The 13,423-nt window shown below is 40.8% G+C and overlaps 1 protein-coding gene across 1 annotated transcript in view; it reads right to left on the bottom strand.

Moving 5' to 3' along the window:
- Positions 1-678: 678 nt before the first annotated feature.
- pik3r4 (phosphoinositide-3-kinase, regulatory subunit 4) overlaps positions 679-13,423 on the bottom strand; it is an 87,095-nt gene continuing 74,350 nt past the window's right edge. Inside the window, exons 17-19 of the mRNA XM_078415425.1 lie at positions 11,893-11,981; positions 6,358-6,478; positions 679-3,055 (exon numbers count right to left, since the gene is read on the bottom strand). Coding sequence (XP_078271551.1) covers positions 2,885-3,055; positions 6,358-6,478; positions 11,893-11,981 — 381 coding nt within the window. The 3' untranslated portion in view covers positions 679-2,884. The remainder of the gene's footprint in view (positions 3,056-6,357; positions 6,479-11,892; positions 11,982-13,423) is intronic.

Genomic DNA, 13,423 nt, shown 5'->3' with positions numbered 1-13,423 from the left:
GGATATGACATGTTTAGAGGGATGTGGGCTAAACGCAGGCAAGTGGAACCAATGTAGATGGGACATCTTGGTCAGTGTGGGCAAGTTGGGCCAATGGGTCATCTTCCACGCTGTACGAGTCTAGCTTCAGGAAAACTGATGTGAAGTATTGATTTAAATTATCTGCTATATCCTCATTTTGGATTATTAATTCTGAAATTTCACTCTCTTGGGGCCCACATTTATATATCTCCACTCTCTCCTTTTTAAAAGTCTGTACGTTCTCCCCGTGATCTGTGTGGGTTTTCTCTGGTGCTCCGGTTTCTTCCCACACTCCAAAAAATGTACAGGTTTGTAGCTGTAAAATGTTCCTAGTGTATAGTGTGTGTGGCTCGATGGTCAGTGCGGGTTCGGTGGATATAGTGGACGGACTGACTGATGCTACCCCTGGCTCGATGCCACCTTGGCTAGTGCTGCAGGCAAGAGAGGAGGGAGCCCCATGGTGACCAAGTAAAATAATCCATGTACATTTTCAGTGCAATGTCATGGTGACACACTAAAATTATAACCAATTCCTGATAATGAAAACACTACACTAATGGTATCTCCCAGAATGTGAAAATTATGTTAGTGAAACCTTGTGTCAATTTATTCTTGTTATTATTTCCACAATAAACAAAAAAAACAGTTTCCAGTTAATAGCTGTATTAGTGCACACTTTATTGTAGAATTATATTAGTACATTTAAATTGAAATAATTGTCTAAAAATAAGTTATTTTATCAACACTCATGCTTTTATTCATTTTAATCCCTTGAGCAACGAACTGGCCTCCATTTGTTTAACATGCCTATCCTTAGAGTTGGCGGAGCTTCAGTGGCTCTTGACATCTTATTCTTCAGCAATTAGACTTTAAACTTTAGAGATACAGTAAGGAAATAGGTCCTTCGGCCCAACCGAGTCCATGCCGAGTACACTAATGTTACCCTTCACACCAAGGCCAATTTACAACTTTATCAAAGTCAATTAACCTACAAACCTGTACGTTTTGGAGTGTGGGAGGAAACTGGAGCACCCGGAGAAAAACCACATGGTCACAGGGAGGATGTACAAACTCCATACAGACAGCACCTGTAGTCAGGAGCTTGGGTCTGTAAGGTGCTGTAAGGCAGCAGCTCTACTGCTGTGCCACACCTTCTACTTCATTGATACTGCTACAATTTTCTAGTATGTGATTGCACTGTTACCTCAATTAGCACTGAGAATGTGTGGATAGGAATACGTGTGCTAATTGAAAGGTGCTGTAATTTTAACTTTAAAAAAAAATTATAACGTTTCCTTCCCCAGGCAATAAGTGTTATAATAGATCAGGTTTCTGGAGGGAAGCACAAAGAGGGGCATCAGTGCACTATACAGCTTCATCATTATATTTGCAACATAGAAGCAGTCTCCAATGGCATAACTACTTTCAAGAACTTCAGCAGCCGAATAACAAACTTGAGATTATAAATTGTTCATTTTTTGTATATTTTACTTGCTCGTCAAAAAATGACCTCACGCCAGCAGGATGCCAAAATTGTTTTACTTTGGTTATACAAGGATTCCAGAAACTGAAAGCTTAATTTAAATCAAAAGGAAATATTTTCCTTTTGCAACATACCTTCAGTGTTTGCAACATTTTAATATCTTTACTAAATAAGGCGATATTCAAACATACCAACTGATCCTAAAAAATCTAGATACTTTACTATACTGAGCAGTTTAAATATTAAAGCAATTTTGCTCACTGGCAGCTACATGCTTATGTACTTTTATGACTTGAAAGTATGTGGCAGTGTTTTTATATTTGTCAAAACCGAGCATAACCTGCCAAAAGTGTCCAAATATAAAAGGAAAAAAAACACATTTTTGGCAATGGTGACTTTTGTCTTTGTTATTGTTTTCTTAAATTGATGTCAATTGTCCTCATGTAAACTAGGAACATTTCTAAAATAAACTTTGAAAATCTAAACTGCAAGGTTTTTCGAGTTTATTTTCTTTACATCATTTGATGGCTGCTTAATCATTTTGCACAATCCATTGCAGCACCTTCTGTACATTATTAAATATTTAATCACTTTAGACTACCTTCAGAGGCCAAACATTTATCTCACCTAAAGACTCATTACAGATTTGAGTTTTACTTAATAAACATCTCTAGAAAATTTTTGATGGTCAATATCCTGGAGCCTCAGTGTAAATGCATTGCAAAATTCAGCCTACAGCTGTGGTCAACAACCTATTAAAAAAAAACTGGAAAGCAAAATACTGCAACCATTCAAGAGTTAATGATTCTGATCATACCCTGTTTCAAAGTGTTCTCCCCACAGAACCAAACTGACATAGGAAGAAACTTAAATCAGGCATATTCTCCTTCTGAAGGTGCCCAAAAATATATAATAATAATTTACTTAAAGTTATATGCTCTTTTAAATTCCAAAGTGCTCCTGAATAATTCACGATTAAATTATTTGGAATTGTCGCAAATCTGACTTTAAAAAACATTATACATATTCTTGTATTAACAAAGTTCAAACACCGAGAACAAATTCTTTACACACACGCAGAATGGTGAGAATACATTCAAAGCTTATAAACTGCTGTTAGTCATATTCTGGATTGTGAAGTAACATGTGCAAACCCCTATCTGGAGTTCCAACATCATTTAGGATGCAACGGTTAAATAATTTGAAAATGTGAACATACTCTTTCCCATAAAAATAAGAATGTTACACATATTAGACTTTCATTTTCATGAGGCAATTATCTGCATAATCTCCTCTGCTCCATACTGTAAACAAATGTATTAATGTAATTGTTTCTTCAAAATGATATTGAGGAAAACCAACTGAAACACATCTGCACTTCTACTTCCAAACTTTGACAATTCCATCTCTTGAAGCAGTTACGATAAAACCCTGAGTGGTTTGGAAAGCCGCAAGATCTGTGATAATATCGTGGTGTCCAACTGGGAGGGATTCAGGACCTCTGCGTGGCACATCATCTGATGATCCAACTTTTTGCTTGCTGTGAATTTCCTTCCAAAACAAAAATATGATGTTCTCATTTATCGGAAACACTTTAAAACATTTTTAAAAGTTGAGTATAAATGTCTATCCGAAATATAATTTCCATAAAAGGAAAAGTATTACTTAACTTGTTTCAATGTTTCAAGTCAAATGCAATAAAAAGTTAGTACTTATGACTATTAAGAAGCTTCCTTAATCGATGTATCATGTTATGCAAAGTACACAAATCAAAAGCCCCTTGATCATTTCAATCTTTTTGTACACTAGGTGTCCTGGATAAAGGTTTATTTTAAAAAACTTGTCAAGACAATTTGGCACAAAATCAGTGAAAACCAACAAGAATTTCAAACAATCTGAACAATTATAATTTGATATATGCCACTGTTTAGGGGGTGAAAAAAACTTTTAAGGGAACATTTCATGTAGTTAGGACTTCCCCAAATTCTTCAAAGTATTTAAATAAAAGTAAAGTGGGAGGTCACTGACCTGACACAATAATTGTTTCTCTCACCATTGAATGCCGTCTGACCTGCTGAGACTTTCTGACATTTATTAGTTAAGATTCTGCACACAATCTCTTGTTGGCTGCTGGCTAAATGCAGGACAGACATAAACTCCTCTGCTTATGTTAAAATCCAGCTCTTGTACAACCATCTAAGGGAGTATATTGAGCCTTGCATCTTGCTTTATTTGAGGAATAGCACTGAGTGCCTCAGTGAGGGTCCTGGTTATGTGGTCGTAACCTTAGGACCAAGGCTACTGCTTCTATTGATGCAAATAATATACAGAAAAACAAAACTGAAAATAATAAATCTGACACCCAAAAAAGTCTGTTTAACTTGTCAGAAAGAAATTACTTCTTCAAAATGAACCTTACAATTTATTTCTTTATCATCCTTTAAATTGGCTTATTTCTCTCTTTTCTAATTTTTTTAAAGTTCTGACCATAACTAAACACTCTACAAAAATGTGGACTTTACAGTGTTTTCAATAGAATGCATTTTTACGCCGAATTATAAACAATTCACCTATCAGTTGGTTACTCTGTAAAAAAAAGTATACTCATTATTTTCCCGTGATTCAAGCTTTTCCCCCCCTGCAACCTTCTGTACCCATTTCGTAATGAACCGTAAAATTTTGATTAATTTGATATCAAGTTTTATTTTTCTCAGGGGCTGGGCAAAAGAACGGGTCAGTGTCATAGAGTGATACAGTGTGGAAACAGGCGCTTCGGCCCAACGTGCCCACATCGGCCATCATGTCCCAGCTTCACCTGCTACGTTTGGTCCATATCCTTCCAAACCTGTCCTATTCATGTACCCGTCTAACCGTTTCTTAAATGTTGGGATAGTCCCTGCCTCAACTACCTCCTCTGGCAATTTGTTCCATACACCCACCACCCTTTGTGTGAACAAGTTACCCCTCAGATACCTATTAAAACTTTTCCCCTTCACATTAAACCTATGTCCTCTGATCCTCGATTCAAATACACTGGGCAAGAGACTCTGTGCATGCTATTCCCACATGGACTGCAACACAAATTCCATAATGACAATTGATTAAATTAAATTTAGTTAAAAAGAAACCAAAATAAATCTAGAATAAATACCTGATAACTGTAATTGGAAAATAACTAGTGTAATGTGTGTATCCACTTTGGTGGTAAGAATAGGAAGGCAGAGTATTATCTGAATGGTGTCAAGTTAGGAACAGGAGACGTACAACGAGATCAGGGTGTCCTAGTGCATCAGTCACTGAAAGGAAGCATGCAGGTACAGCAGGCAGTGAAGAAAGCCAATGGAATGTTGGCCTTCATAACAAGAGGAGTTGAGTATAGGAGCAAAGAGGTCCTTCTGCAGTTGTGCAGGGCCCTAGTGAGACCGCACCTGGAGTACTGTGTGCAGTTTTGGTCTCCAAATTTGAGGAAGGATATTCTTGCTATTGAGGGCGTGCAGCGTAGGTTTACTAGGTTAATTCCCGGAATGGCGGGACTATCATATGTTGAAAGACTGGAGCGACTAGGCTTGTATACACTGGAATTTAGAAGGACGAGAGGAGATCTTATCGAAACGTACAAGATTATTAAGGGGTTGGACAGGTTAGAGGCAGGAAACATGTTCCCAATGTTGGGGGAGTCCAGAACAAGGGGCCACAGTTTAAGAATAAGGGGTAGGCCATTTAGAACTGAGATGAGGAAAAACGTTTTCAGTCAGAGAGTTGTGAATCGGTGGAATTCTCTGCCTCAGAAGGCAGTGGAGGCCAATTCTCTGAATGCATTCAAGAGAGAGCTAGATAGAGCTCTTAAGGATAGCGGAGTCAGGGCGGCACGGTAGCGCAGCGGTAGAGTTGCTGCTTTACAGCGAATGCAGCGCCGGAGACTCAGGTTCGATCCTGACTACGGGTGCTGTACTGTAAGGAGTTTGTACGTTCTCCCCGTGACCTGCGTGGGTTTTCTCCGAGATCTTCGGTTTCCTCCCACACTCCAAAGACGTACAGGTATGTAGGTTAATTGGCTGGGTAAATGTAAAAATTGTCCCTAGTGGGTGTAGGATAGTGTTAATGTACGGGGATCGCTGGGCGGCACGGACTTGGAGGGCCGAAAAGGCCTGTTTCCGGCTGTATATATATGATATGATATGATATGGGGAGAAGGCAGGAACGGGGTACTGATTGAGAATGATCATCCATGATCACATTGAATGGCGGTGCTGGCTCGAAGGGCCAAATGGCCTCCTCCTGCACCTATTGTCTACAGTGCATCAGTATATTTTTATTTCCATCTTTCCTTTGTCCAATTTCTTTTTAAATGCTTTTCACATTTAATTCCTTTTGGCCATGAACAGGAATCTTGGAATCAAGATAAAAGCTGTTTGATGTATGTCTATTTCTCTAGAATCTGCCTGGCATAATAAGTATTTCCAACTTTTGAGGTTTTATGAGGAAAAAACACCATCGTGACTAATGCATACATCTGGACTCACTCTACAGTTTTTTTAATAAACATTTAAATGAGGTTAAAAATTATTTAAATGCTGGTGGCTCTGTTGGTGATCAGTCTGAAGAAGGGTCTCGACCCGAAACGTCACCCATTCCTTCTCTCCTGAGATGCTGCCTGACCTGCTGAGTTACTCCAGCATTTTGTGAATAAATACCTTCGATTTGTACTAGCATCTGCAGTTATTTTCTTATACTACCTTTGACTCTCTATAATGTCACAAACAAGAATTAATATTTTGTACAAAGAACTACTTTTGCACATTTCAATAAAGGTTTGAGAGATCTTTCAGATAGTTATACACAGATAAGCCTACCTGGACAACTTCAGTTCCTTCAATTATCTTTCTGTAGTAAGAGACAGATGGACAATGCAGAGCATCATTTGCACCTCCTGCTATAATGTATGATCGCTCTGGATATGCCAAATCCCAGAACCTGTGTGAATATAAATGAAATGTTAAATTAACCCTTAACATTAGTTCATACTAGTTGTGGTTGTTCTAGTGGCTACAGTGGACTTGTTACAACATTTATCTTTTTGAGGATGCTGCCACTGAAGTAGCTCATTTGTGTTACTGACTCATTGGAGAATCCTCTGCTGATTAGTTTCCTTTAGTTTGGAGACACAGCATGGAAACAGGCCTAATGGGCCCACCCACACAACTACCACTCACTAGCTCACAGTAGTTCCACGTTATCGTGCTTTCTCATCCACTCCCTACACACTAGGGAACAATTTACAGAGGCCAATTGATGTACAAACCCGCACATCTTTGGGACTTGGGAGAAAACCAGAGCACCCAGAGGAAACCCAGTCGGTCACTGGGAGAACGTGCAAACTCCACACAGGTCAGGATCAAACCCGAGCCTCTGGCGCTGTGAGGCAACGGCTCTACCAGCTGTGCCACTGGCTGTGGGAAGGAAGGAAGGATGCATTTACATAGTGCCATTCACAACTCAGAACACCTCGTAACACTTTGTAGCCAACAAATTCATTCAGAATTGTAATTAGAGTTGTATGATAATTGCATGACACCTAATTCCATAGAGCAAGGTTCCAAATACAACTTTGTGGTAATAACCAGATTTCTGGCATTGGTTAAGGGTTTATTTACTTAATGTTGACCAGGCATTACCCTTCTTCCTAATAATGAGCGGCACGGTGGCGCAGCGGTAGAGTTGCTGCCTTACAGCGAACGAATACAGCGCCGGAGACTCAGGTTCGATCCCGACTACGGGCACCGATCTGTGACCAGCGTGGGTTTTCTCCGAGATCTTTGGTTTCCTCCCACACTCCAAAGACCTACAGGTATGTAGGTTAATTGGCTGGGCAAATGTAAAAAATATCCCTAGCAGGTGTAGGATAGTGTTAATGTGCAGGGATCGCTGAGCGGTGCGGACCCGGTGGGCCGAATGGCCTGTTTCTGCGCTGTATCTCTAAATCTAAAAATCTAAAAAAAAATCTAAAAACCATTGCATAACTTTATGTCCTGAGAGGCCAGGAACAATTTAACATCTCTTTTGAAAGATAGCCTCCAAAAATGCAGTTTTACTTTTGAACAAGTTTGGAAATTTAAACCTTACTACCCTTGAAGTCAAGTGCGCTAACTGAGATAGCTCTGCTGAGTTTCTTTAACCTTGTGAGGCAACACAAAAAGCATAACATTTGTAGATTATGTTTCCTGTATGGAAGAGGAAAATCTGCTAAGAAGCAACTTCCGTTGGAAACATGCATTGGTGAGCTGATGATGATCTGATCAGGCTGAAAAATTATGCAGCGCTGATAAAACAGCTGATGGTCACCAAATCTTGAAATTGGACACAAGCAGTGGTATTGATGTCAGCTAAAATGGTTAACAATGGTGTAGGAAAAAGCAGGCTGCTAATTAATACTGCCCAAAATCAATTTCACAGCTCACCTCAAAACATTGAATATCTAAAGCTGGCCAACATATGGGAGTAAACCAAAGCCTTTTGAACCTTTTGCCAGAATCAGACATTTTCTCCACTTGCGGTAGAAATAATTAGTCTGCCTTGGCAGAAGTTCCAAAATTCCCTAAGTATTCAGTACAACTTTAAATGCTCTTTCAGCAACATGGTTGATCTGCCAGTTAGCTATGATAACATGATTTCTTTGAAGCACAAGGGAACAACAGCCTGGCAACATCTCCCTGAGCCAGGCTGTTGTTCCCTTGTGCTTCAAAGAAACCACCATCATACCTGTGCCCAAGAAGTCTTCTCCATCCTGCTTCAACGACTACCGCCCTGTAGCGCTGACTTCAACCATCATGAAGTGCTTCGAGAGGCTGGTCATGAAGCAGATCAGATCCAACCTCCCCCCCTCCCTGGACCCGTTTCAGTTTGCATATCGAGCTAAGCGGTCCACTGAGGATGCCATCTCCTCTGCTCTGCACCCAGCCCTCACCCACTTGGACACTAAAAACTCATATGTTAGGATGCTGTTCATAGACTTTAGCTCAGCATTCAACACCATCATCCCCCAGCAGCTGGTTTGTAAACTAACAAATCTGGGCCTCAGCCCCCTTCTCTGCAACTGGCTGCTGGACTTCCTCACTGCCAGACCCCAGTCCGTACGGGTCGGCAGCAACACATCGGACACCATCACGCTGAGTACGGGTGCCCCACAAGGATGTGTGCTAAGCCCCCTGCTCTTCATCTTGCTGACCCACGACTGCACACCCACCTACAGCTCCAACCACTTCGTCAAGTTTGCGGATGACACAACAGTGGTGGGTCTCATCAGCAACAACGACGAGACCCACTACAGGAAGGAGGTGGACCAGCTGGCCGCGTGGTGCACAGACAACAATCTCTTCCTGAATGTGGAGAAAACAAAGGAGATTGTTGTCGACTTCAGGAGAACGCACACCCAACACCCCCACCCACTGACCATCAATGGTGCTGCTGTGGAGCAGGTGAGCAGCACCAAATTCCTGGGGGTGAACATCACCGAGGATCTCTCCTGGAGCAACAACATCACGTCCATCGCAAAGAAAGCCCAGCAGCGCCTCTACTTCCTCCGCAAACTGAAGAGAGCGGGAGCCCCCACACCCATCATGTACACTTTTTACCGAGGCGCCATCGAGAGCATCCTCAGCAGCTGCATCACTGTGTGGTTCGGCAGCTGCACAGCCTCCAGCCGCAAGACCCTGCAGCGCATAGTGAACACTGCTGAGAGGATCACTGGCGCCTCACTCCCAACACTCCTGGTCCTTTACACCACCCGCCTCACCCGCAAAGCATTGAGCATTGTGGGTGACCCCTCCCACCCCTCCAACAGCCTCTTCACCCTCCTGCCTTCAGGGAGAAGGTTTCGCAGCCTGAGGTCAAGCACCACCCGACTAAAGAACAGTTTTTTCCACCAGGCTGTCAGGATGCTGAACTCTCTCCCCTCCCTTCCTTCTCTCTCCCCTGCCCCTATTGGACCTGGACTTTAACACCCCACACACACGCACATCCAGCACCAGACACTTTAAAAAAAAATTTTTTTAACGCATTTGAAGTGACTATATTTTATATTTTATGTTGATTGTTGTTTGCTGTGCCTTTTTAATTTTAACTTAGTTTTATGCACTTTGTTCCTCGGGATTGTGGGAAACGGTATTTCGATTTTCTGTCTGTGTAAACTGGCTGAGGATTGACAATAAAATTGACTTTGACCTGACTTTGATTATAAAAAGGAAATTAACATTTTCTGTTGATTTTAATACATAAATTTAAAGTTAGCGAGATGTGCCAAATTTGCCAATTGCCATGGAAGAAATGCAGATGGCAATAAATAAATAACTTTCAGCTGTTTCCCACAAGGTCAAAGGCAGAAAGTGGACTGTAAATACAAAGTACCATTAATCCCATCTGAAAACAGCAGAATGATTAATGCTCATTGTTATGAGTAAATTCTACAGCACTTCAAGGAGATGTGGAGAACACCCCTAACTTGAGCGTGAACAATACTTTCTTCATACGAATAGGAAATTTACTAGCTTTGTAGTGGAATAATGCGGAAAGAGAGGTCATCAATAAAGTGGACAGAGAACTTTACAATTCATAAAGCACGACAACCAGTTGACATATATATACTTGAAAGGTTTGGGCCAGTGATATACTGCCCCTTCACTTCTGCCATCATAGTTTGAATTCTATCATTCTTGTTTCAAATAGCATAAACCGATGCTAGGTGCTCATCAGGCTAATGCAGTTGGGATTCCACTATCTAGAAGTGAATTTTAACCTGCATTGAATCCATACCACAATACACTTGGAAATAGCTTAATCAAATACTAATTAAAAAGTCAAGTGTTTAATTCTCCAAATGGAGTAACCTTCAATAAAAATACAAAATCTGCCAATAAATTTTCTAAAGTCATACCAAGCAAATTGAAATTTCCAATAAATGTTCTAATTTTTTCTCATTGTTATAATCCCCAGGTTGCAAAACAAAGAACTTTACAGTAGTTTAGAATTACAGGAGCAAACATATTTATGAACTTTGCCTACTCAGTATGGATGACAGATTTAATTTTTTGAGGATGTGACAAGTAAAATGGATGAAGGAGAGCCAGTGGATGTAGTATATCTGGAGATTAGTGGGCAAAATTAAGCACATGGTATTGGAGATAAAGTATTGACATGGATAGAGAATTGGTTGGCAGACAGGAAACAAAGAGTAGGAATAAATGGGTCCCTGTCAGAATGGCAGGCAGTGGCGAGTGGAGTGCCGCAAGGCTCGGTGCTGGGGCCGCAACTATTTACAACATATATTAATGATTTAGATGATGGAATTAAAAGTAACACTAGCAAATTTGCAGATAACACAAAGCTGGGTGGCAATGTGAACTGCAGAGGATGCTAGGAGATTGCAAGGTGACGTGGACAGGTTAAGTGAGTGGGCAGATGCATGGCAGATGCAGTATAATGTAGATAAATGTGAGGTTATCCACTTTGGCGGCAAGAACAAGGAACCAGATTATTTTCTCGATGGTGTCAGATTTGGAAAAAGGGAAGTGCAACGAGACCTGGGTGTCCTTGTACACCAGTTACTGAAAGTAAGCGTGCAGGTTTAGCAGGCAGTGAAGAAAGCTAATGGCATGTTGGCCTTCGTAACAAGAGGAGTTGAGTATCAGAGTAAAGAGGTCCTTCGGCTATTTGTACAGGGCCCTGGTGAGACCACACCTGGAGTATTGTGTGCAGTTTTGGTCCCCAAATTTGAGGAAGGATATCCTTGTAATTGAGGGAGTGCAGCATAGGTTAATCCCCGGGATGGCAGGACTGTCATATGAGGAAAAATTGGAAAGACTCGGCTTGTATTCACTGGAATTTAGTAGGATGAGAGGTGATCTTATAGAAACATATAAAATTATAAAAGGACTGGACAAGCTAGATGCTGGAAAAATGTTCCCAATGTTGGGGGAGTCCAGAACCAGGGGCCACAGTCCAAGAATAAATGGGAGGCCATTTAAAACTGAGATGAGAAAAAACGTTTTTACCCAGAGAGTTGTGAATTTGTGGAATACTGTCACAGAAGGCAGTAGAGGCCAATTCACTGGATGAATTTAAAAGAGAGTTCGATAGAGCTCTAGGGGCTAGCGGAATCAAGGGATATGGGGAGAAGACAGGCACGGGTTACTGATTTCCGCCATGATCACAAAGAATGGCGGTGCTAGCTCGAAGGGCCAAATGGCCTCCTCCTGCACCTATTTCTATGTTTCTATTTTTCTATGTGGATCTGTACTTGAGCCGCTAAAAATAGCAAAAATAATACTGCTTAAGATAACAAATAATATCTGTTCTTCACCCAATTGTAATCAAAACTTCAAAAAGTACAATACCTTATTCTCATGTCCGACCCAGCTGTTAGCAATAGAGGATTTCCATCTGCTGGACTGCAGTAGATTCCATGAACACTATGTGCTGAAGGCTAAAAAGTAAATATAGTCAATTGGACCTCAAACTTGCTTTGGTTACTGACACAAAGCCTTCATGTTATCTCTTTACAATAATAATTGTAAAGATGCCTGCTATAGCGAAGACAGAAACACTCATTACAGAAGAGGAATCCCAAGTGTAAGTAATCGTATAAGCATGCAAGATATAGGTCAGCAGTAAGCCTACTCCACGATTCATTAATCATGTTCTAACTGACCTGGAATCATTACCAGCTGTTACAATTGATCCAAATAATTAGTGTAGATTGTAAATAACAGATGTCCAAACACTTTACAATGAGATCTTTACAAGATCTTTACACTGAAACCCTAGTGTTGTTCCTTGTGCCAAGTAGCAAGTTACTGACTGAAATGATTTTGTTCAATCTGTCTCTTCTCTGCCCATTAACAAATTATCTATCCATTAGTATTCCCAACTAATGATCCCTCACTAATGCACCAACCTCCTGAGACAAATTATTGATTTATTTTTTTAATTCAAAGTACATCCACTAGTTCTCCTTTAATTCATCATCTTAGGCAGCTCCTCAGGGTCCAAGAGGAATTACTACCACTACAGTTCTCTGCTTTAAGTGGCTGTTGAACTTTCATAAAACCATGCTGTCTCTACCATATGAAATGGTGTTTTTCTGTGTGTGTATAAGCGAGTTTGGCATTCCAAGTGAGAATGCGCAGTTTGTAAGTCGCTGGGGCAAAGCATTGTCGCCAGCTGATCTGCTGCGTGTATACATACCTTACCTAAATAGAGGTAAAAATACTGCTTTCAAAACTGTCAATTAGGTGTATATATGGTTAATTTGTACAAAAATATGATAGACACACGCTGAAGTAACTCAGCGGTTCGGTCAGACATCTCTGAAGAAAAGGAATAGGTGACGTGTCAGGTCAAGACCCATCTTCAGACTCTAGTTGTGGTATCAACAACTCACAGTATGTCTGAAATATAATTTATTTTAAATAAACAAGTAAATAAATTATATTTCAGACATACTGTGAGTTGTTGCTACCACAACTAGAGTCTGAAGACGGGTCTCGACCCGACACGTCACCTATTCCTTTTCTTCAGAGAAGTTGTCTAACCGAACCACTGAGTTACTTCAGCTTGTTGTGTCTATCTTAGGTGTAAACCAACATCTGCAACTCCTTCCTACACAACTGGAGTCTGTGTCAGGTGTTGGACTGTTTAAAATGACAGGGTCATGCAAGAACAAAGATGAGACGAATCCGAATGCAGGGATCAGAGACTCTGAGGAGCAGCGGCCTCAGAGAGCTTAACAGTTACTGAGGTAGGAAACTACACGTCAACCCTGAGAATCCGCAGCAAAGATCGAAGGAAGAGGAAAACCTACCCTGGGAACTGGCCAATAGTTTGCGTAAATGTGCAGATGTGAACATTGTGTCAGAGACTGTGTTA

This window comes from Rhinoraja longicauda, chromosome 2, assembly GCF_053455715.1.
Source record: "Rhinoraja longicauda isolate Sanriku21f chromosome 2, sRhiLon1.1, whole genome shotgun sequence".
NCBI lineage: Eukaryota > Metazoa > Chordata > Chondrichthyes > Rajiformes > Arhynchobatidae > Rhinoraja > Rhinoraja longicauda.
This window is presented reverse-complemented; position numbering and strand designations above follow the sequence as displayed.